The sequence below is a fragment of the Amblyraja radiata genome, chromosome 17 (assembly GCF_010909765.2).
Source record: "Amblyraja radiata isolate CabotCenter1 chromosome 17, sAmbRad1.1.pri, whole genome shotgun sequence".
Taxonomy (NCBI): domain Eukaryota; kingdom Metazoa; phylum Chordata; class Chondrichthyes; order Rajiformes; family Rajidae; genus Amblyraja; species Amblyraja radiata.
In genome coordinates, this window is record NC_045972.1 from 7,058,349 (window position 1) to 7,080,773 (window position 22,425).

At 44.4% G+C, this 22,425-nt stretch overlaps 1 protein-coding gene across 1 annotated transcript in view; it reads right to left on the reverse strand.

Annotated features, from left to right (window-relative positions):
* The window catches only part of cpne7 (copine 7), a 181,615-nt gene that overhangs the window by 53,988 nt on the left and 105,202 nt on the right, over positions 1-22,425 (reverse strand). Inside the window, exons 8-10 of the mRNA XM_033035666.1 lie at positions 21,330-21,428; positions 12,175-12,261; positions 9,340-9,399 (exon numbers count right to left, since the gene is read on the reverse strand). Of these exons, the coding sequence (XP_032891557.1) occupies positions 9,340-9,399; positions 12,175-12,261; positions 21,330-21,428 (246 nt within the window). The remainder of the gene's footprint in view (positions 1-9,339; positions 9,400-12,174; positions 12,262-21,329; positions 21,429-22,425) is intronic.

The following is a 22,425-nucleotide window of genomic DNA, read 5'->3' on the forward strand; positions in this document are numbered from 1 at the left end:
CCCCATTCTCCTTCCTGCCTTCTCCCTATAACCCCTGATGCCCGCACTAATCAAGCATCTATCTATCCCTGCCTTAAAAATATCCATAGACTTGGCCTCCACAGTAGAATTTGGACTGTAAGCATGGGTCATACTTTGTCAGCATTTGGAGGAAGTAGCAATACTTGAGAGGAGCTACAGTGGCTTGCAAAATGATTCATACCCCTTGAACTGTTCCACATTTTGTCACGTTACAACCACAAACGTAAATGTATTTTATTGGGATTTTATGTGATAGACCAACACAAAGTGGCGCATAATTGTGAAGTGGAAGGAAAATGATACATGGTTTTCAAATTTTTTTACAAATAAAAAACTGAAAAGTGTGGCATGCAAAAGTATTCAGTCCCCCTGAGTCAATACTTTGTAGAACCACCTTTCGCTGCAATTACAGCTGCAAGTCTTTTGGGGTATGTCTCTACCAGCTTTGCACATCTAGGGACTGAAATTTTTGCACATTCTTCTTTGCAAAATAGCTCAAGCTCAGTCAGATTGGATGGAGAGCGTCTGTGAACAGCAATTTTCAAGTCTTGCCAGAGATTCTCAATTGGATTTAGGTCTGGACATTGACTGGGCCATTCTAACACATGAATATGCTTTGATCTAAACCATTCCATTGTAGCTCTGGCTGTATGTTTAGAGTCGTTGTCCTGCTGGAAGGTGAACCTCTGTCCCAGTCTCAAGTCTTTTGCAGACTCTAACAGGTTTTCTTCCAAGATTGCCCTGTATTTGGCTCCATCCATCTTCCCATCAACTCTGACCAGCTTCCCTGTCCCTGCTGAAGAAAAGCATCCCCACAGCATGATGCTGCCACCACCATGTTTCACAGTGGGGATGGTGTGTTCAGGGTGATGTGCAGTGTTAGTTTTCCGCCACACATAGCGTTTTGCATTTAGGCCAAAAACTTCAATTTTGGTCTCATCTGACCAGAGCACCTTCCTCCACATGTTTGCTGTGTCCCCCACATGGCTTGTGGCAAACTGCAAACGGGACTTCATATGGTTTTTTTCAACAATGGCTTTCTTCTTGCCACTCTTCATAAAGGCCCGATTTGTGGAATGCACGACTAATAGTTGTCCTGTGGACAGATTCGCCCACCTGAGCTGTGGATCTCTGCAGCTCCTCCAGAGTTACCATGGGCCTCTTGGCTGCTTCTCTGATCAATGCTCTCCTTGCCCGGCCTGTCAGTTTAGGTGGACGGCCATGTCTTGGTAGGTTTGCAGTTGTGCCATACTCTTTCCATTTTCGGATGATGGATTGAACAGTGCTCCGTGAGATGTTCAAAGCTTGGGATATTTTTTTATAACCTAACCCTGCTTTAAACTTCTCCACAATTTTATCCCTGACCTGTCTGATGTGTTCCTTGGGCTTCATGATGCTGTTTGTTCACTAATGTTCTCTAACAAACCTCTGAGGCCTTCACAGAACAGCTGTATTTATACTGAGATTAGATTACACACAAATGGACTCTATTTACTAATTTGGTGACTTCTGAAGGCAATTGGTTGCACTGGATTTTATTTAGGGGTATCAGAGTAAAGGGGGCTGAATACTTTTGCACGCCACACTTTTCAGTTTTTTATTTGTAAAAAAATTTGAAAACCATGTATAATTTTCCTTCCACTTCACAATTATGCGCCACTTTGTGTTGGTCTATCACATAAAATCCCAATAAAATACATTTACGTTTGTGGTTGTAACGTGACAAAATGTGGAAAAGTTCAAGGGGTATGAATACTTTTGCAAGCCACTGTAACCTCATCACGGTGAATCAGCACCTGATCCCATGGTGATTTTATGGAGAGTGGATGATTTGCTCCAGACTCTGTACTCCCACTGTTACACACAAACAGGAAATGTGATCTTAGGGAAACACTAGGGGTTCTAATGTGATGCTGCCGTGTGATTGGAAATGTGTTGTGACAGGAACTGGATTATAATTCAGCGAAAATCCTTCAATATGGCTTTCTTGGCACTTCAGCTGATGCCTTCCTGGTGCACTGACAGTGCCCGCCCGGCCTTCTGCTTCAAGGGGGTCAAAACCTGCTGCTGGTACATAGTGGAGAATAAAACTGTTGAAGAGAAAACCAGGCCAACACAGTCCTTGTATAGTAATTGCGTGCATTCACCCAACACAAGCTCAAATTCCTTTACCACTGCCAGTATTAGTCGATTAATTCTGGCTGTGATGTGATGTGCCAGTCCCACAGTGGTATATACTCCAAGAGACTCACGGTTTTTAAATTCATCTTTGATTATTGTGAATGAGCAAAAAAAGACTGAAATGTTGGCAGATAACAGCACACTTTGGATCCAATTGGAGGAATTAGTAGTTTCAAATATAATCACTGAGTGAAATATAATGAATTGAGTGAAAATGTCTGTTCATTTATTGTTTCACATTGTCTTTGAAATAGAGATTATTATCCAAAATCCTTGGGAAACTTTGCAAGTTCTGTAACCATTTATGTTGCATTCATGTTCTTGGACCCATAAATTCTATCATTCTGGCGATTTGGCACGGGTGATTTGATGGCAGTACACACTACAGATTTATTTGCCTTGCACAAGTCTCCAAGACATAAACGCTTTGTGCTCCCATTGCTCTTAACAGTGCATAAAGTTTGAAACTATTCACAACTCTGACTGCCGTAGAGAGTGGAGATCCCCCAGTGAGATCCTCTGGAGGTCCCAGCCTCTGCCCATCTCCACTGTAATGGTTTAAACAAAGGAAGGCCCACTTCCATATCCCAGTGACCAAGTAACCCAGGCATAGACTGCCTCTTCCTCACGCAGCTTGAATAATGACTTCCCTAGGCAGCATCTTACTTTTCCCCTTGGTCCAAGAGGTAGGGTGGCACGGTGGCGCAGCAGTAGAGTTGCCGCTTTACAGCGCCAGAGACCCCGGTTCGATCCTCACTACAGGTGCTGTCTGTACGGAGTTTGCACATTTTCCCCGTGTCCTGCGTGGGTTTTCCCTGGGCTCTGATTTTCTCCCACACTCCAAAGACGTACAGGTTTGTAGGTTGATTGGCTTGGCAACATTGTGATTTGCCCCCAGTGTGTGTAGGATGGTGTTAGTGTGCGGGGATCGCTGGTCGACACGAACTTGGTGGACCATAGGGCCTGTTTCCACGCTGTATCTCCAAACTAAAAGAAACTAAACTAAGATAGTTAATCCCCATTGTTTAGTTTAGTTTAGTTTAGATATACAGCGTGGAAACAGGCCCTTTGGCCCAACGGGTCCGCGCCGACCAGCGAACCCCGCACATTAACACTATCCTGCACCCACTAGGGACAATATTTACATTTACCAAGCCAATTAACCTGCAAACCTGTATGTCTTTGGAGTGTGGGAGGAAACCAAAGATCTCGGAGGAAATCTACACAGATCACGGGGAGAACGTACAAACTCCGCACAGACAGCACCCGTAGTCAGGAGTCTCTGGCGCTGCATTCGCTGTAAGGCAGCAACTCTACCGCTGGGCCACCGTAAATATTGTACTGAAACCAAAGGAGTTTGTGAGGTGAAATGAGATCTTTTTCTACCTTAAAAATTGAGCCGAGTTTGTGCGTCCATTTTGAGAGGTGACGAATAATCAACATTTAAAAAGAGGCAGGAAATACCACAAAAGAACCGTTTTTTAAATTGAACCGGAAGGAAATTTAAAGGAGCAGGTTTCGGATTGGCTAAGGAAGAGACAGATTGAGCAATCAAGGAAAGGAAGGTGTAACGATAGGAGCGGCCTGTTGAGTGTGGCCATGTTGGGGGGGTGAAGTCCTGTTGTGGCCCAAGTGCAGAACTGAGGCTTTGGCTCGAGATGCTTCGGCAAGGAGCGCCGGGGAAAGGTACGGATTAGTTAATGGGAAGGAGAGCACAGGGAAGGTTACCAAAGTCGCCAGAATGAGAAATAGGACAGGAAGTTTAGAAAAGGAAAGGAGTCTAATGTCAGGCAACATGGGAACCATTTTGAGGGGTGGTGAATACTGAGCTGAAGGTGTTATATCTAAATGCATGTAGCATATTAAACAAGGTGCATCAGTTCATAGCACAGGTAGATATTGGCAGGTACGACGTTGTGGGCATCAGGGAGACATGTCTGAAAGAGGGTAAGAGCTGGGAGCTGAATATACATGGATATACATCCTATAAAAAAGACAGGCAGGTGGGCAGAGGAGGTGGGGTGGCTCTGTTGGGAAGGAATGAAATCCAATCCAGGGCAAGAAACGACGTAGGAACAGAAGATGTAGAATCCTTGAGGTTAGAGTTAAGAAACTGCAAGGGTAAAAAGACCCTGATGAGTGTTCCATCCAGGCCTCCGAATAGCAGCACAAATAGGTGCAAATTACAGCAGGAGATAGAAAAGTTATGGAAGAAAGAAAATAGAACAGTGGTCATGGGGAATTTTAATATGCAAGTCCACTTGGAAAATCAGATTGGTACTGGATCCCAAGAGAAGGAATTTGTAGAATGTTTACAAGATGGCTTCTTAGAGCAGCTTATAGTGGAGCCCACTAGGGAAAAGGCAATTCTGGATTTGTTGTTGTGTAATGAACCAGACTTGATTAGATATTCCTAGGAGGCAGTGCTCATAATAGGATAGAATTCAATCTGCAGTTTGAGAGGGAGAAGCTGAAATCTGAGGCATCGGTATTACTGTTAAGTAAAGATAACTACAGAGATATGAGGAAGCAGGAATGACGATAGACCTTAGCAGGAATGACGACAGTGGCAGGAATTTCTGGGCGTAATTTGGAAGACGCAGTATCGTTTCATCCCAAAGAAGAAGAAACATTCCAAGGGGAGATTTAGGCCAATGTGACTGACAAGGAAAGTCCAATGTGGCATAAAAGCAAAAGAGAAGGCATATAACATGGCAAAGATTAGGGGGAAGCTAGAGGATTGGGAAGCTTTTAAACACAAAATTGAAGGCAACAAAAGAAGCAATAGGAGGAGATAAGATGAAATATGAAGGTAGGCTAGCCACTACTATAAAAAAAAAGGTCACCAAAGGTTTTTTTCGGATGTATAAAGAGCAAAAGAGAGGCAAGAGTGTCCATTAGACTGCTGGAAATTGACACTGGAGAGATAGTAATGGGGAACACAAAGATGGTGGATGCATGGAATATGTTTTTTACATCAGTCTTCGCAGTGGAAGACACCAGCAATTATGCCAGAAATTCAAGCCAGTCAGGGGGCAGAAGTGAGTGGAGTTACTATTACTGAGGAGAAGGTGCTTGGGTAGTCGAATGGGATGAAGGTGAATAAGTCACCTGGACTTGATGAACTACACCCCAGGGTTCTCAAAGAGATAGCTGTTGAAATTGTGGGGTCATTAGTAGTGATCTTTCAAGAACCACTAGATCACTAGAGTCAGGAATAGTTCCAGAGGACTGGAATACCATACATGCAACTCCACTCTTCAAGACGGGAGCAAGGCAAAAGAAAGGAAATTATAGGTAATCTGAATTCTATGGTTGATAAGGGGTCCAGAACAAGGGGTCACAGTTTAAGGATAAGGGGGAAATCTTTTAGGACCCAGATGAGAAAAACATTTTTCACACAGAGAGTGGTGAATCTCTGGAATTCTCTGCCACAGAAGATAGTTGAGGCCAGTTCATTGGCTATATTTAAGAGGGAGTTAGATGTGGCCCTTGTGGCTAAAGGTATCAGGGGGTATGGAGAGAAGGCAGGTACAGGATACCGAGTTGGATGATCAGCCATGATCATATTGAATGGCGGTGCAGGCTCGAAGGGCCGAATGGTCTACTCCTGCACCTATTTTCTATGTTTCTATAAAGTCTATTTTTAAGGATGAGATTTTGAGGTATTTGGAAGCACATGATCAAGTAGGCTGAAGTCAGCATGGTTTTGTTAAGGGGAGATCTTGCCTGACAAATCTGTGGGAGTTTTCTGAGGAGGTGACAAGCAGGATAGACAAAAGAGAGTCAGTAGATGCTGTTTACTTGGGTTTTCAGAAGGCCCTTGATAAGGTGCCGCACGTGAAGCTGCTAACCAAGATAGCCTATGGCATGTGTAGAAGATTGGATGACTGGAGGAAGGCAAAGGGTGGGAATAAAGGGGCCTTTCCTGGTTGGCTGCCGATGACCAGTGGTGTTCCGCAGGGGTCAGAGTTGGGTCCGCTACTCTTCATATTTTATGTTGATGATCTGCACGATGGAATTGATGGCTCTGAGTTCAAGTTTGCCGATGATACGAATATAGATGGAGGGGCAGGCAGTGTTGAGGAAACACGGAGTCTGCAGAAGGATTTGTGCAGGTTGGGAGTGTGGGCAAAAAAGCAGAACATGGAATAGAGTGTAGCAAAGTGTATGGTCATGCAGTTTGCTAGAAGGAATATAGATGTGGACTACTTTCTCAATGGGTAAAGGGTTCAGAAACCAGAGGTGCAAAGGGACTTGGGAGTGCTGGTGCACAATTCACAAAAGGTTAATTTGCAGTTTGAGTTGACAGTAAAAGGCCTGTCCCACTTGGACAACCTAATCCATGAGTTTAGAAGACCCTAGACGAGTTGAAAAAAATGTCAAGGTCGTGTTGACTCGCCGAAGTAAAAGACCTCCTACGACCTCCTACGACAATGTCTATGACCTCCTACGACTACGTCTACGACCTCCTACGACCCCTCTCGACCTCAGTCTTCCACACCTAAGACCAACTACGTCTAGTTACGAGTGGAAAATGATCACATGATAAAATGATGTCATGTTTGCATTTTTTTTTCGGGCCAGTTACCGACCTACGACTACCCACAACTACCTACGACTACCATCACGCCTACTACGACCTACCTACAAATCAATTTTTTCCATGCCAATTTTTTTTACTCGTGGCCATTTTTTATCAGGCTGGAAAAAACGCCGCGACTTACTTGAGGCCACGAGTACGCGGAGACCACTCACGAGCATGAGGAAGAGTTACGAAGACCTCCTGCGACCTCGTGGCGACCATGCTGCAAGGGCAAACTCGGCAGGGGTCGCCAATTAGGTCGTGAAAGTGGGACAGGGGCTTAGGGAAGACAAATGCAATGCTAGCATTCATTTCGGGTGGACTAGAATATGGATGTAATGCTGAGGCTTTATAAAGTGCTGGTGAGGCCACATTTGGCAAATTGTGGGCCCCATATCTGAGGAGGGATGTGCTGGTTTTGGAGAGGGTCCAGGGGAAATTTACGAGAATGATCCTGGAGATGATTGGATTAATGTATGAGGAGTGTTTGAAGACCCTGGGCCTGTACTCGCTGGAGTTGCGAAGAATGAGGGGGATCTAATTGAAACCTACCAGATAATGAAAGGCCTGGACAGAGTGGATGTGGAGAAGATGTTTCCAGTAATAGAGATGTTTCCAGCCTAGAACCAGAGGGCACAACCTCAAAACAAAAGGACATACCTTTAGGAAGGAGATGAGGAGGAATTTCTTTAGTCAGAGGGTGGTGAATCTGCCACAAATGGCTGCGGAAATCAATTGATTGGGTATTTTTTAAACTGGAGATTGATGGGTTCTTGATGAGAAAGGGCATCTAAAGTTATGGGGAGAAGGCAGAAGAATGGTGTTGAGAGGGGACACTAAATCAGCCATGATTGAATTGTGGAGTAGACTCGATGGGCTGAATGGCCAAATTCTGCTCCTATATCTTATGGTCTTATCGAGCCTATCCAAAATATTTTCAGTAATACCACCTGCTCCAGATGAATTTGAATTTCATGATGAATATTTCAGCAGAAAGAGATACACAGCGCAATTATAGCCAGAAAATTATTTGTTCAAATTAATCATCGACACTTTGTCCATCTCCTTCTGCAGATCCATGCAAGATTGTTAGTTTAATAAACACAACTAAGAGTAAAATTAAAATTGGAACGGACTAAAAGAAGAGCAAATTATGTGTTCCCATTCAAAGTTGCCATTTGGATTCTTGCAAATCTATTGGCATGTGTTTGTCCAGCTGCTTCACTTGTATCAGGTTTGGGATGCCAGTGAAACACGTTGATCCAAGTCCCAATCTAAAGGTCATTCCATCTACCAAGTACCAAACTGACAGCATCATTACAACGTGTTGAATTTCACTGCCAGTGTAACCCAAGCAAAAAATCTGACAGCAAAAGGCACAGAAAAAAGGCTTCCAATGAGTACAATGTTGTAACAGTCATCATTGTTTACAGTGTGGTATGTTTACATATTCTGTTGTGCTGCTGCAAGTAAGAATTTTATTGTTCTATCCGGGACAGACGACAATAAAACACTCTTGACTTGCGACTCCTTCAGCAAACCTAGCCAGAATTGAGTTGTGTAAATCCAAAATATTGGACGGGATAATTACTGGCCATTCAGGATTGGGAATTTGTAACACCACCTGAAACTACATCAACTTTTCATGTATGGTAAACATCTTGAGGGAAATTTTCAAGATAAATTTGTGTAGGAAGGATTAGACATACAGGTAAATCGGAACTTGTTTGTGTAGGGTGATGTTAGTATACGGGGGTCGGTGCGGACCCGGTGGGCCGAGGATCCTGTTTCCACGCTGTATCTCTAAACCAAAGCAAAACTAAGTCAAAGAACTTCTTCCACCGTCTGAAACATTCATTGCCTCCACCACGATCAGTGTTTACCATCTACAAAATGGACTACAGGAACATGCCAAGGTTTTTTTCAACAATATCTTCCAAATTCATTAATGCTACTACAAAACAAAGAGTAGGGAAACAGATACGTGGAAAGGACACCTCCTCAACGATCAGCTTGTATCATGTTTCCAGAAACTTACTGTTGTTTCTTTAGTTTCACTGGATCAAATTCCGAGAAGTTCCCACCCAACAGTATTAGTCACATGGCATTGATTGACAAAAGTAATATTTAAGAGGTGGGAATGAAATGCCAAGGTTTTTAAACAGTCATCTTTCACTATTGAAAAAACCCAAGGCAACAAAGGCCTTTTTGCAGTTATGAGTTGCTCCTCACCTTACATCAAAATTAATTAATAATACAAAAGCAAGCTCGTATTTAGTGCAAACTGCTTCCTCTTTGTGGATGTTTCAGATAAATGATATCTTTCTTCATCACTTAGCCATAACGTCAACAAAAATAAAGTGCAAATATTTCACAGTTTTGTAACCATCCACCCTTAACTTGGATTTCGAAAATTAACATTACACCTTTAAACTTGTGGCAAACCTATAAATGATATTCACTGTCAACAATTTAAGTAAAATCAAGCATTCATCTTCAAGGGCAGATAAACATGAAATCTCAGTAGTGGTTTTAAAAACATAATGACCTACCGTGAAGTGAATCTGACATCCTCCCATTATGTAATCTAAAAATGAATATACCCTGTGCAACTTTAAAACAAAAAAAATAACTTGTTAGTCCAAGAAAAATAAATCATTTTAACACACAATATATAATGACTAATAATCTTGCCTGGCCACCGTAAACAACTTCTCAACCTGTTCAAGTGATTGATAATTAATAATGACACCGGTTAATTTTGCATTACAAGGTCCAAATAGGTTAGGTGTCTTGTTCTGATTGATTTTATTTTAATGATACTGTTTCATCGGTAATGTTTGCGAGCAAAAGTATTCCTTGACAGAAATGAGTAACAATTTACTCAAAGGCTTATAAAGATCACGTGTTACTCCGCAGTTTAGATTCTCTGATTGTCTTCCCTCATTAGAAGATACAATCTGACTGTTGCATGTGGAACATAGAGCAGTACAGCTTAGGAACAGGCCCTTCGGCCCACAATGCCGAACATCATGCCTGCACGTGGTTCAATGGTTCATTTGTACCAGGTACAGTGAAATACATTTTCTGCATACAGCTCGGCAAGACCATCCCAGTGCATAAAGCACAATCACCCCAGTCAGTACAATACGCACAGAGCAGCTATGCAAGAGGCGCCATTAGATCCATACCCCTCCATCTCTACATATCCAGGTGCCTCTCTAAAAGCCACTTAAACCTTGTTCTCGCATCTGCTTCCAAAACTACTTCTGGCAGCGCGTTCCAGGCACCCACCAATCACTGTGTAAAAAACACATCTCCTTTAAACTCTCCCTTTCTGACCTTAAAACTGGGCCCTCTACTCATGGTTCTGACTATCTACCCTATCTACGCCTCTCAGAATTTTATATACTTCTATCAAGTCTCCTCTCAACATCCGACGCTGAAGAGAAAACATTTCGACCTCTCTTTACAGTTAATAGCCTCTAATCCATGCAGCGTTCTAGTAAATCCCATCTGCATCCTCTCCAAAACCGCTACACCCTTCCAGTAATGGTCTTTCCATTAACTATATATTTGACCTCCCAAATCTATCACAATTTTAACCTCAATATTTTTGAATGCACGTTTTGTACAGCAAAAATGTGATACAATTGCGGCAGGCTGCTTTAATTAATAGCAAGCACCATTTAAAAATCAAAATGTCTTTCATATAGACTCCTCCTGATTTTCTGTTGACTGTGGAGCCTGACTGAAACAAAATACATTAGTTGGGATCATCTCTTTTGGTAGAAGCTACTTGCATAATTTTAGAAACCTGCTCATAAAAAATGCATAACACCGATGGTAGAAATCTTATACCATTGAATAAATGCGATTCATAACCCTTTCTCAGCTATCATTCTTTAATTCAGGGTTTTTTTTCATAGGCAGCATCAGCATGTTGGGAATTCACACACAGCACAAACTGTACGGGGAAAGATTTTAGTGAATTTTAGGTTTCTATTCTTCTGAATTTCCATCAGAATATTGTGTGAAATTGGCTGCCAATAAATCAGTTGTTTTCAATCTACAGAACTAACAAGACATTGAGACATGTAGGAAGGAACTCCAGATACTGATTTAAACCAAAGATAGACACAAAAAAGCTGGAGTAACTCAGCGGGTCAGGCAGCATCTCTGGAGAAAAGGAATAGGTGATGTTTTGGGTGGAGACCCTTCTTCAGACTGAGAGTCAAGGGAAAAGGAAACTAGAGATATAGACGGTGACGTAGAGAGATATAGAAGTGGACCGATATATTTGTCAATATTAAGGGAATCAAGGTAATAGGGCGACATGGTGGCACAGCGGTAGAGTTGCGGCCTTACAGCGCCAGCGACCTGGTTTCGATCCCGACTACGGGTGCTGTCAGTACGAAGTTTGTACGTTCTCCCCGTGACCTGCGTGGGTTTTCTCCAGGATCTCCAGTTTCCTCCCGCACTCCAAAGACGTGCCGGTTTGTAGGTTAATTGGCTTTCGGAACATTGTAAATTACCCCTAGTGTGTGTACGGGGATAGTGTTAATGTGCGGGGATCGCTAGTCAGTGCGGACTCGGCGGGCCGAAGGACGTGTTTCCGCACCGTATCTCTAAACTAAACTCAACTTAGAGATAAGAGAACCGGTCCTCTGGGTCAAAGCTTGGCTGTGATACTTTTGAATGAAGAACGGACACAAGGGGCTGAATGGCATATTCCTACCACTAATTCGTATGTTCGAATTGTTTTGGAATGAACAAACAAACTCATGTCATATGAATAATTTCCCCAGACTGGATGGTGCTACTTTGCCAGTGGTTGTGCTCGTTAGGAGGAGACTTAAATTAAGATTTTTCTGGATAAAGTATACAAAATAAAGAGTTTGCAGTAATCTGAAAGACGCTAACTCTTATATATAGTCTCAGTGTACCATTCCTATACACTTCTACTAAGATTGTGCTTTATAGTATAGTAAAGGCCCTGTCCCACGATGCGAGTTTACCCAAGAGCTCTCCCGAGTTTAAAAAAAATCAAGCTTGTGGTAATTACGTAGAATGTACGTAGCGGGTACGTCGGAGCTCGTGAATGCCTCGTAGCGGCTCGTTATGCTAACGGCAGGTACTCGGGAAATGCGGGCACTCGTGAAGTTTTTTCAACACTGTGAAACATTTCCAAGAGTAAAAAAATACTCGTTATGAGGTACCACGAGTTTGATTTTTTTTTAAACTCGGGAGAGTTCCTGGGTAAACTCACATCCTGGGACAGGGGCTTAACACTTTTACTGAACTATATGCAAAAGAGGCATTTCATTGCACCTCGGTACAAGTGACCATGAAGTGCCATTGAACCATATCATTCCTGTTCATCTTACCTTACAATCTTTCAGTATGACTGTTCCAGAGTTTTTATAATGTCTCTTTTTGGCTTTATATTTTGGATTAACGCAGTCCCAGTGGACCTGATGATGAGAGAAAAGGCCCCAGTAGTATTATGAAATCATTACATAAGCCACTCTGACACACACAACACATCATTTGTCATTCTAAGTGCATTTTGAAACGTCATACGATGTACCGTTGGGTCGAGAAATACATGTTGACGAACTGCTTGCCATGCATTTGAAGACCGGCTATGTGTTACTTGAGGATGGAAGCATTTAAATAATAGCAAAGCATGCATCAAGTTGAATAAACCAACAGTGGGGAATATCGCTAAAAGTTAGATCATAGCATAAAACAACAGATGTATTGCGTGGAGCAAAGTTCAGAACAGATGAGCACTAACCCAATGTTGAATTTCACTACAGTCACTGTTATGTTCAGGCCTTTATCTGATAATTATATTGATCAAACATTTACATATGTAGCAGGCTGTGTTTTCACAAATATGCGTCGAGATTTAATGTCAAAACAACTGTTGGGCCAAAAACACACGTAAGACCAGCGGTTATAAAAGAGAGGGCACAACTCTGTTCCAACTCTATCAGTGCGGTGCAGTCCACCATTAGCTTTATGAGAAAAGCATGTTGCTGTCTGTCTCCCCACTTAAGTAACTCGAATGGTATGATGCTGTTGTGATAAACTTGCCACCGCAAGTTAAATCATGTTCATGCCCTCACAACAACAATGTGGCAAGTGCTTTCCCTTCTCTCTTTGACTTTAACATTGAATTCATGTGCTGCACTATCCTTTGCCAGACCTTGCACTGTATATTTCATAACATCTCATGGGCGAACGTATCACTCACACTACCAGTCCCCATAATGCCTACACCGTGGTGTAGCTGTGAGAACTGCTGCCTCACACTTCAAACCTGACCTTAGTTTAGTTTAGTTTAATTTGGTTGGGGGATACAGAGCGGAAACAGGCCTTTCGGCCCACCGAGTCCGCACCGACCAGCGATCCCCACATTTTAACACTATCCTACACACACTAGGGACAAATTACAATTTTACCAAGCCAATTACCCTACAAACCTGTATGTCTTTGGAGTGTGGGAGGAAACCGGAGATCCCGGAGAAAACCCACGCAGGTCACGGGAAAACGTACAAACTCCGTATAGACAGCACCCGTAGTCAAGATCAAAACCGGGTCTCTGCCGCTGTAAGGCAGCAACTCTACTGCTGCATCACTGTGCCGCTGTCAGGTGCTGTCTCAGTGGAGTTTGCATGTTCTCCCTGTGCCTCTGTGGGTTTCCTCTGGGTGCCTGGCTTCCTCCCAAAGACGTGTGCTTTCTCGCCTAATTGTCTCTGTAAATCACCCAGTTTGTAGGGAGTAGTTGCGAGTAGATGGGATAGCATAGAACTAGTGTGAATGGGTTGGCATGGGCTCAGTGGGCTGAAGGGCCTGTTTCCATGCTGTATCTTTCAATAAATCAAGCCAGGGGATCAACCCTGATTCAATAAGAGGTGCAGAAAGGATGTAGGGAGTGTCACCTGACATGTCAAAAATGATCAGAGAACAGCAGAGAGAAACTCGGCTGCATCTATGTTAAACAGTAAAAAACACATTGAATAGACAGTTAAACAATTGATTAGACCAAAGCTCTGCAGCCCCACTGTATCTCATGGTGAATGATGGTGGACAACAAAACAGCTATGGCAGGAGGAGGCTTTAAGAAGGATTCCACCATCATCAATGGCAGGGTCCAGCACAAGGTTGCTATAGAAGAGGCTGTACCATTCGCAACCATGTCCTGCCTGTAGTGCCTCAAACATAACCCATCTTGCCCTCCAAGGTCCAGCTAATTCAATTCATGCCATGTGATATGATAAAACGGTGAGGTCATTGGGAACCCAGGCACCCCAGACAACAGTTGGCTGCAGCACCATGGACCTTCCAGTGCCCCAGAATTAGATGCACCTCCATTCAAGATGTTCCATTACAGGTACAACATTGGCTTAGTTTAGAGATACAGCGTGGAAATAGGCCCTTCAGCCCATCTAGTCCACTCCGACCAGCGATCCCCACACATTAACACTATCCAACACCTGGGACAATTATTTACATTTACACCAAGCCAATTAACCTACAAACCTGTACGTCTTTGGTGTGTGGGAGGAAACTGAAGTTCTCTGAGAAAACCCACAGGGAGAACGTGCAAACTCCGTACAGACAAGCACCCGTAGTCAGGATTGAACCCGGGTCTGGCGCTGTAGGCGCTGTAAAGCAGCAACTCTACCACTGCGCCACCGTGCCGCCCAATTGGTATCTATTCAAAAGGTGGAAATTTGGCCAGGTATGTCCTGTTCACAAAAACAGGGCAAATCTAACTTGGCTACTTACTGCCCAATCAATCTAATCACAGTCATTAGCAAAATGATTAAAGCTGTCAACAAAAGAGCTAACAAGCAGCACTTAATCAGCAATGACCTCCTCAATGATGAGCAGTTTGTGCTCATCAAGAACCATTCTACTCCAGACCTCATCATAGCCCCAATCCCAACATTGAGCAACGAGCTGACTTCCACTGACAAGGTCACGGTGACTGCCCTTGTCATCAAGGCAGCATTTGACCGAGTGTAGCATCAAGGTGCTGTGGTAAATAGGAAATTAACCAGCGGAAAACATTGCAGTGGTTAGAGTCATTTCAATTACAGAGGACAGTAAGATGATCAGCCATAGAAGGAGGGTGTGTTAGGAACAGCAGGAAAATGAGGAACTGTACAATTGTAATAATTCAATATTGGCATTTAATTCTCATTCTGCCTTCTTGAATCGCTGCAGTTCTTGTGGTGAAAGCAGAGAGCTGGAAGAATTTGATGTGGTGGCAACAGATTACAATACAATAATAGTTTATTAGCCAAGTATGTTTTGTAACGTATGAGGAATTTAATTTGCCAAGTCAGTCATACAAATAAAAAGCAACGGAACACACAAAATACATTGTAACATAAACATCCACCACAGTGACCCCTCTACATTCCTCACTGTGAAAAAAGTTCAATCTCTTCCCTTTGTCTCCCACGGTTGGGGGTCTCGAGTCCTCCGTTGACGGGACGATCTTGATGCCCGTAGGTGGCGGCATTTGGGCCCTCCGTGTCGGGGTGATCAGTTCCTGCATCAGGGGGATGTCAGCTCCCCCGCGCCGGGCGATCGGACCCCGGGTCGGGCCTTGTCGAACGTCTGTGTAGTTGGAGCTCCCGACTCTGCCTCTCCCGCGACTGCGAGCTCTCGAGGTAAAGTCTGCTGGCCGCAGTTGGAGCAATCCCAGGCAAGGAAAGGGCTCCGATGTTAAGTCCACGCCCCGCGGTGGGGCTCAAAGTCAGTCCGACGAGACCTCCAGCTCCACGATGTTAGGCCGCAGAGCGACCGGAGATACGATCCGTAAAACAATCGCATCTCCGGCGGGGTAAGAGACTGGAAAAAAAAGTTTCCCCCGACCCCCTCCCCCACCCCCCACATAAAACAAACCGGACAACATTTACACAAACTTTTTAAACGCACTAAAAATAACAAAAAAAGACGAAAAAACAGACAGACTGTTGGCGGGGCTGCCAATCGTCCCAAATGAAGATGCTGTGTGACCTGAGGAGGCTGGGGAATTGCTGGTGCTCCCATCCAGTGCAGCGGTGGCATGAGTGAATGTCGGGTGGTGAACAGGATCTAATCAAGTGAGCTGGATGAGGCTGAAGTTCTTGATTATCACTGGAACTGCTTTCATACAGAAAGATGGAAGGAATTCCTTGTAGATGGTGGAAATATCAGGAGGTGATCTACTCTGCACAAAATATCCACCATCTTTGCTGCTTTTGTTAGCACAGAATTTATGTAGGTGCCCCATTTAACGTTCTGGTTAGTGTTAAGGTTTTGGATGTTGAACGCAGGGCATTTGATGAAAGTCAACGTCTAGGGGGGGGGCCACTGGATTCTCTTGCATCGGACATGACCAATGCTGATGCCTCAACTATCACTTCAACTATTATTGTGGGCAGCACGGTGGCACGGTGGTAGAGTTGCTGCCTTACAGAGCTTGCAGCTCCGGAGACCCGGGTCCAATCCTGGCTGTGGGTGCTATCTGCATGGAGCTTGTACATTCTCCCCGTGACCGCGTGGGTTTTCTTCGAGATCTTCAGTTTCCTCCCACACTCCAAAGACGTGCAGGTTTGTAGGTTAATTGGCTTGGTATAAAATGTAAATTGTCCCTAGTGTGTGTGTAGGATAGTGTTAGTGTGCGGGGATCGCTGGTTGGCATGTACTCGGTGGGCTGAAGGGCCTGTTTCCACGCTGTATCTCTAAAAAAAATACTTGCCATTTATCAGTCTAAGGTAGCCAAGCAAGTCCTCCAGTGAGCAGCCACATTTTTGAGAAGCTGTAAATAGAATTATGATTCTATTTACTTAAAAATTAATACTGTCCTCTGAATGCCTAACTAGAAAGCAGCCTTTGCCTTCCTCATCCTCCTTCTCTTCCTTCTCTTCAGATTCAGATTCAGATTCAGATTCAATTTTAATTGTCATTGTCAGTGTACAGTACAGAGACAGCGAAATGCATTTAGCATCTCCCTGGAAGAGCGACATAGCAAATTATTTGAATAAATAATAATAAGTGTCCGGGGGGGGGGAGGTGATTGGCAGTCACCGAGGTACGTTGTTGAGTAGAGTGACAGCCGCCGGGAAGAAGCTGTTCCTGGACCTGCTGGTTCGGCAACGGAGAGACGTGTAGCGCCTCCCGGATGGTAGGAGGGTAAACAGTCCATGGTTGGGGTGAGAACAGTCCTTGGCGATGCTGAGCGCCCTCCGCAGACAACGCTTGCTTTGGACAGACTCAATGGAGGGGAGCGAGGAACCGGTGATGCGTTGGGCAATTTTCACCACCCTCTGCAATGCCTTCCGGTCGGAGACAGAGCAGTTGCCATACCATACTGTGATACAGTTGGTAAGGATGCTCTCGATGGTGCAGCGGTAGAAGTTCACCAGGATCTGAGGAGGCAGATGGACCTTCTTCAGTCTCCTCAGGAAGAAGAGACGCTGGTGAGCCTTCTTGATCAGAGTTGAGGTATTGTGGGTCCAAGAGAGGTCATCGGAGATGTTGACACCCAGGAACCTGAAGCTAGAAACACGTTCCACCTCCGTCCCGTTAATGTGGATGGGGGTGTGCATGCCGCCCCTAGACTTCCTGAAGTCTACAATGAGCTCCTTGGTCTTCTTGGAGTTAAGGGCCAGGTTGTTGTCAGCGCACCATGCTGCTAAGTGCTGGACCTCCTCCCTGTAGGCCGACTCATCGTTGTTGCTGATGAGGCCAATCACCGTTGTATCATCTGCATACTTGATGATGGTGTTAGTACCATGTACAGGTGTGCAGTCATAGGTGAAGAGGGAGTAGAGGAGGGGGGCTCAGCACACAGCCCTGTGGAACGCCGGTGTTCAGGGTGAGGGTTGAAGAGGTGTGCTTGTCTAACCTAACAGACTGGGGTCTGTTGGTTAGAAAGTCCAGTATCCAGTTGCAGAGGGAGGGGTCGATGCCCAGGTTACCGAGTTTGGTGATCAGTTTTGATGGTATAATGGTGTTGAATGCTGAGCTGTAATCGATGAACAGCATTCTTACGTAAGTGTCTCTGTTGTCGAGGTGGGAGAGGGCGGAGTGAAGTGCCGTTGAGATGGCATCCTCCGTACTCCTGTTCTTGCGGTAGGCAAACTGATAGGGATCCAGTGTGGGGGGTAGGCAGCCTTTGAGGTGTGCCAGGACCAGCCTCTCGAAGCACTTGGTGATGATGGGGGTAAGTGCAACTGGGCGGAAGTCGTTGAGGCTTGCCGCAGTGGAGTGTTTTGGCACTGGCACGATGGAGGTGGTTTTAAGGCACGTGGGGACAAATGCTTGGGCAAGTGACAGGTTGAAGATGTCAGTCCATACGTCTGTCAGCTGCGCAGCACAGGCCCTGAGCACGCGCCCGGGGATGCCGTCAGGGCCAGCAGCTTTACGTGCATTAGTCCTACTCAGTGCCATGTATACGTCGTAGGGGGTGAGTGTGAGGGGTTGGTGATTGGCAGGTAGCCTCTTCCTGCTCCTACTGGTCAGGGCTGAATCCAGCATTATTGTTAGATTGTATGAAGCAACTTTAACTTCCGGCACCTGCTCAGCAGTTCACTGCCACCGTTCTCCAAGCATTCCAGGGAACGTTAGCATTGTTTTAAGACACTGGTCTTTTGCACAAATGGTGTGCTGGTACCAAGGCGCCTGTTGTCAATGGGGGTGTTATTGTCGTGAGGGTTTCATATCTTTGCGAGGAACGAGATGCTCCAAGAAAATCCTGTTAATCCAAGTAGAAACCACGATGCCATAATGGCCTCAAAATAGAATGGTGCAGTGGACAGTTGTAGGATGAATGAGTCCTGTCCCACGAGCATGTGAGTCCATGCGGCAAGCGCAACCTAAAGCCTGCAGCCGCCTCGACGCCGTACGCACGGAGGTCGAGTGAGTGACGTGAAGTTCGAGCGAAGTCCGACGGGCGTACGGTGTCGAGGCGGCTGCGGGCCGGCAGGCCGTTGCCGCACGGAATTTTTTAACACGGTCAGTTTTTCGGAGCCTTGCGCGATGTCGGGACCAGCTCCGCATAACTCCATACGGCTCCGCCGATCGAAGTGGGACCGGCCCTGCAAGGCCGTACGGCTCAAGCGACCACGTTAGGCCGCGCTTGCCGCATGGAGTCGCATGCTGGTGGGACCGGCCCTTTAGGTCGCGCTTGCCGCATGGAGTCGCATGCTCGTGGGACAGGCTCTTTATTGTTTCCTGGCAATGAGCATTGTAAATAGTCGAATGCCACCTAAGTTGAAAATTCCTTTGTGGTTCCAGTAATCCTGGACCCTCCAAACGTGATGGGCACAGTTGATGCCGTTAAGGAGATAATCTACTGAAATCCCATCTCCCATTCTTTCTCCTCTCATTTGCCCAAGATGAATTTGGGTTTCCACAGACATTGAGCCTACATTTCCTCCCTTTTCTAGCTTTGTGAAGGATCTCGACTCGTGGGTTTCCTCCAGGTGATTCAGATTCTTCCCACATCCCAAAGATTCTGTAAAATCATCCCTAATGTGTAGGAAGAGGATGAGAAAGTGGGATAACAGAACTGGTGTGAAGGGGTGATCGATGGTTGGCATTGGCTTGGTGGGCCACAGGGACAGTTTCCATGCTATATCTCTCAACTCTAAAGCAGCTGCCCTGTTGCTGTGCGGCCAAACAGCTCCTGATATGGCTGCAACATATAACAGATCTCTGCAGGCATCTCTTAACATGCATTACCCATGTTTACATAGCTGGCACATGGCGGAAAGGTGCACTCAAAAAATCATGTGGGGACAGAGTGCCTTGGTGGGAACCCTTGCCCCACTCCTTCACCTTACCCCAGGGTTGTGCCTTACTCTCTTGATCTTAAACTGCTCTGCTCTATTATGTTTTACACTTCTGTTCTCAGACTACTGAACCGTAAGATGAAGGTGTAGTCCTGATCTCCCAATCCTACCTCAATGTAGCCCTTACATTTGTTTTAATCTGCACTCTTTACAGGTCTAACTCTGTAACACTATGTTCTGCACTCTAAATGATTTTTTTCTTTTTGCACTACCTGTTGTACTTGGGTATGGGCATGAGAGTAATTGTATGGCATTATGTCAATGAATAATACACAAATAAGGTTGTTCACTGTCTAGGTACATGAGACAATAATAAGCCACGACCAGCACATAAAGAATAACCACCAAGTCTGTATGCCTGGCAGCAACACATTTGAACTAAATTAGTCACTGTGTCACACAGCACAGAAATAGCCCAACTCGCTCATGCCAACCAAGATTTGCCACCCAAGCTAGTCTAATTTGCCCATATTTGGCCAATATCCCTCTAAACCTTTCCTATCCACGTACCTGCCTAAGCGTCTTTTAGATGCTGTTCTAGTACCTGCCTCAACCTTCCCCCCCAGCAGCTCATTCTATATACCCACTGCCCTCTAATTGAAAAGGTTGCCCCTAAGATCCTATTACATCTTGCCCCTCTCATCTTAAACATATGTCCTCTGTTTTATTTACCCCCCTCTCCTGAGTAAAAGACTGTGCATTCACCCTAACTATTTTGCTCATGATCCTATACATGTCTACAAAATCACCTCTTAGTCTCCTGCGTCACCAAGGAATAAAGTCCTAGCATGCCCAACCTCTCCATATATCTCAGCCTCTCAAGTCCTGGCAGCATCATCATAAATCTTCTCTGCATTCTTAACAACATCCTTCCTATTAGCAACGTAACTAAAACTGAACACGGTACTACAAATGTGGCCATTTTTACAACTGTAACATAATATCTCAACGTCTATACTCAAGACCCTGAATGATGAAGGCCAATATACCAAAAACCTCCTTTAGCACCTTATTTACCTACGATGCCACTTTCAGGGAACTCTGTACTATGTACTATGTCTCCTCGGCTTTACAACAGTCAACAGGGCCCTACCATTCACTGTGAAGATCCTGCCTTGGTTTAACTTACTACAATGCAATGCCTCACACTTATTTGCATTAAACTCCATTAGCCATTCCTCAGCCCACTTGCCCAGCTGATCAAGAACCTGCTGTAACCATCTTCACTGTCTACGATGTCACTGTCTACAATAAGGCTATTGTAATGTGCCATGGTGCTCTTCGGAGACTTTGTGGACTGGAACAATATCACACTCTATCAAATCTCCACAACCCATTTTCCTTCCAAACACCAACAACCAGCAAGTAATTGAAGACGCCAAAGAAGAATAAGATCTGTTGGGAAGGTTCTTTCCCCTTTAGGCTTAATACTAGGCATTAGCTGGGTTAATATGGCCTAATGTTGCTACATAAGCATCAAACCACCATTGTATAAAGATTAACTTCATAATCTACCTACTGTGCAGTGTGTCCATGTGATAGAGGCATTACTACTCTTATCGAATTTGACAAAAATGTGTCTGGAAATCCAGCTAAATGAACACCTACATGTCTTCTGTAACCTTTTATCAATTAATCAGTATGATATCTTCTCCGGTTCAGAATTCAACATCATTTACCTTGTTTTCTCCCATTGCCTTCCGCAGTTCTTCAAATGTTGAGTAAAACTCTCCAATGAAGTCATGTTTTCCACGGTTATCATAATCCCAGACCAAACACTGAAAAAAAACAGAATACACTGAATATCAGGTGAGGGAATTTTTACTTCCTTATGTTTGAATTTTAAGAGTGGAAAGTGAATGGAGTAGCATCTATCTAGGGAGCAGTGCCCTGTCAATTCCAGCCTATTCTTTGTTGATGATTAGACCTGCTAGAAAATGTATTACCAACATTCAACATTGTGAACCAACAATTAAAATGAAGGTCAAACATAATCTGAACAAATTTTAAGGTGACTAACAAATGGCTGAAGAAGTTTAATAAAGTTAGAAGTAAACTGATACACAGAAGTATATATTTTTCAGTTATTTTCAGATGCTCATTTAGATTCCAAGATATATGGATAATCCAGGCTGCTGATAGAATAAATTGGAGTATTTTACCCCAAAATCTTTCTTCAAACGTGCCAAGAAAATTCAGACAATTGGTAATAATGCTAGTTTAAAACTAATTTTGGTTTAGGTTTTCTATTATAAATGTGGAGTTTAAATTACTAAAAATGAATTGTCTTGAAAGAAATCAAATTAGTTGTGCGGCATGGTGGCGCTGGGGTAGAGTTGCTGCTTTACAGCGCCGGAGACCCGGGTTTGATCCTGACTACAGATGCTGTCTGTACGGAGTATATATGTTCTCCCTGTGACCGCGTGGGTTTTCTCCGAGATCTTCGATTTCCTCCCACACTCCAAAGACGTTCAGGTTTACAGGTTAATTAGCTTGGGTTTGTATACTTGGTATACGGGTAAATTGTCCCTAGTGTGTAGGCTTGTGTTAATGTGCGGGGATCGCTGGTCAGTGCGGACTTGGTGGGCCGAAAGACCTGTTTCCGCGCTGTAACTCCAAAACTCGTTTTGTTGAAAAAACTCTAAATACTAAATTGATTTAAATGGTGACTTTAATAGGCTATTGATTTAAAATCAACATTAATCCAGTATGCACCAATATGTGCCAGCCCACTGACGGAGCCAACTGAAATTCCAACGCTGATCTCTGTGGCTG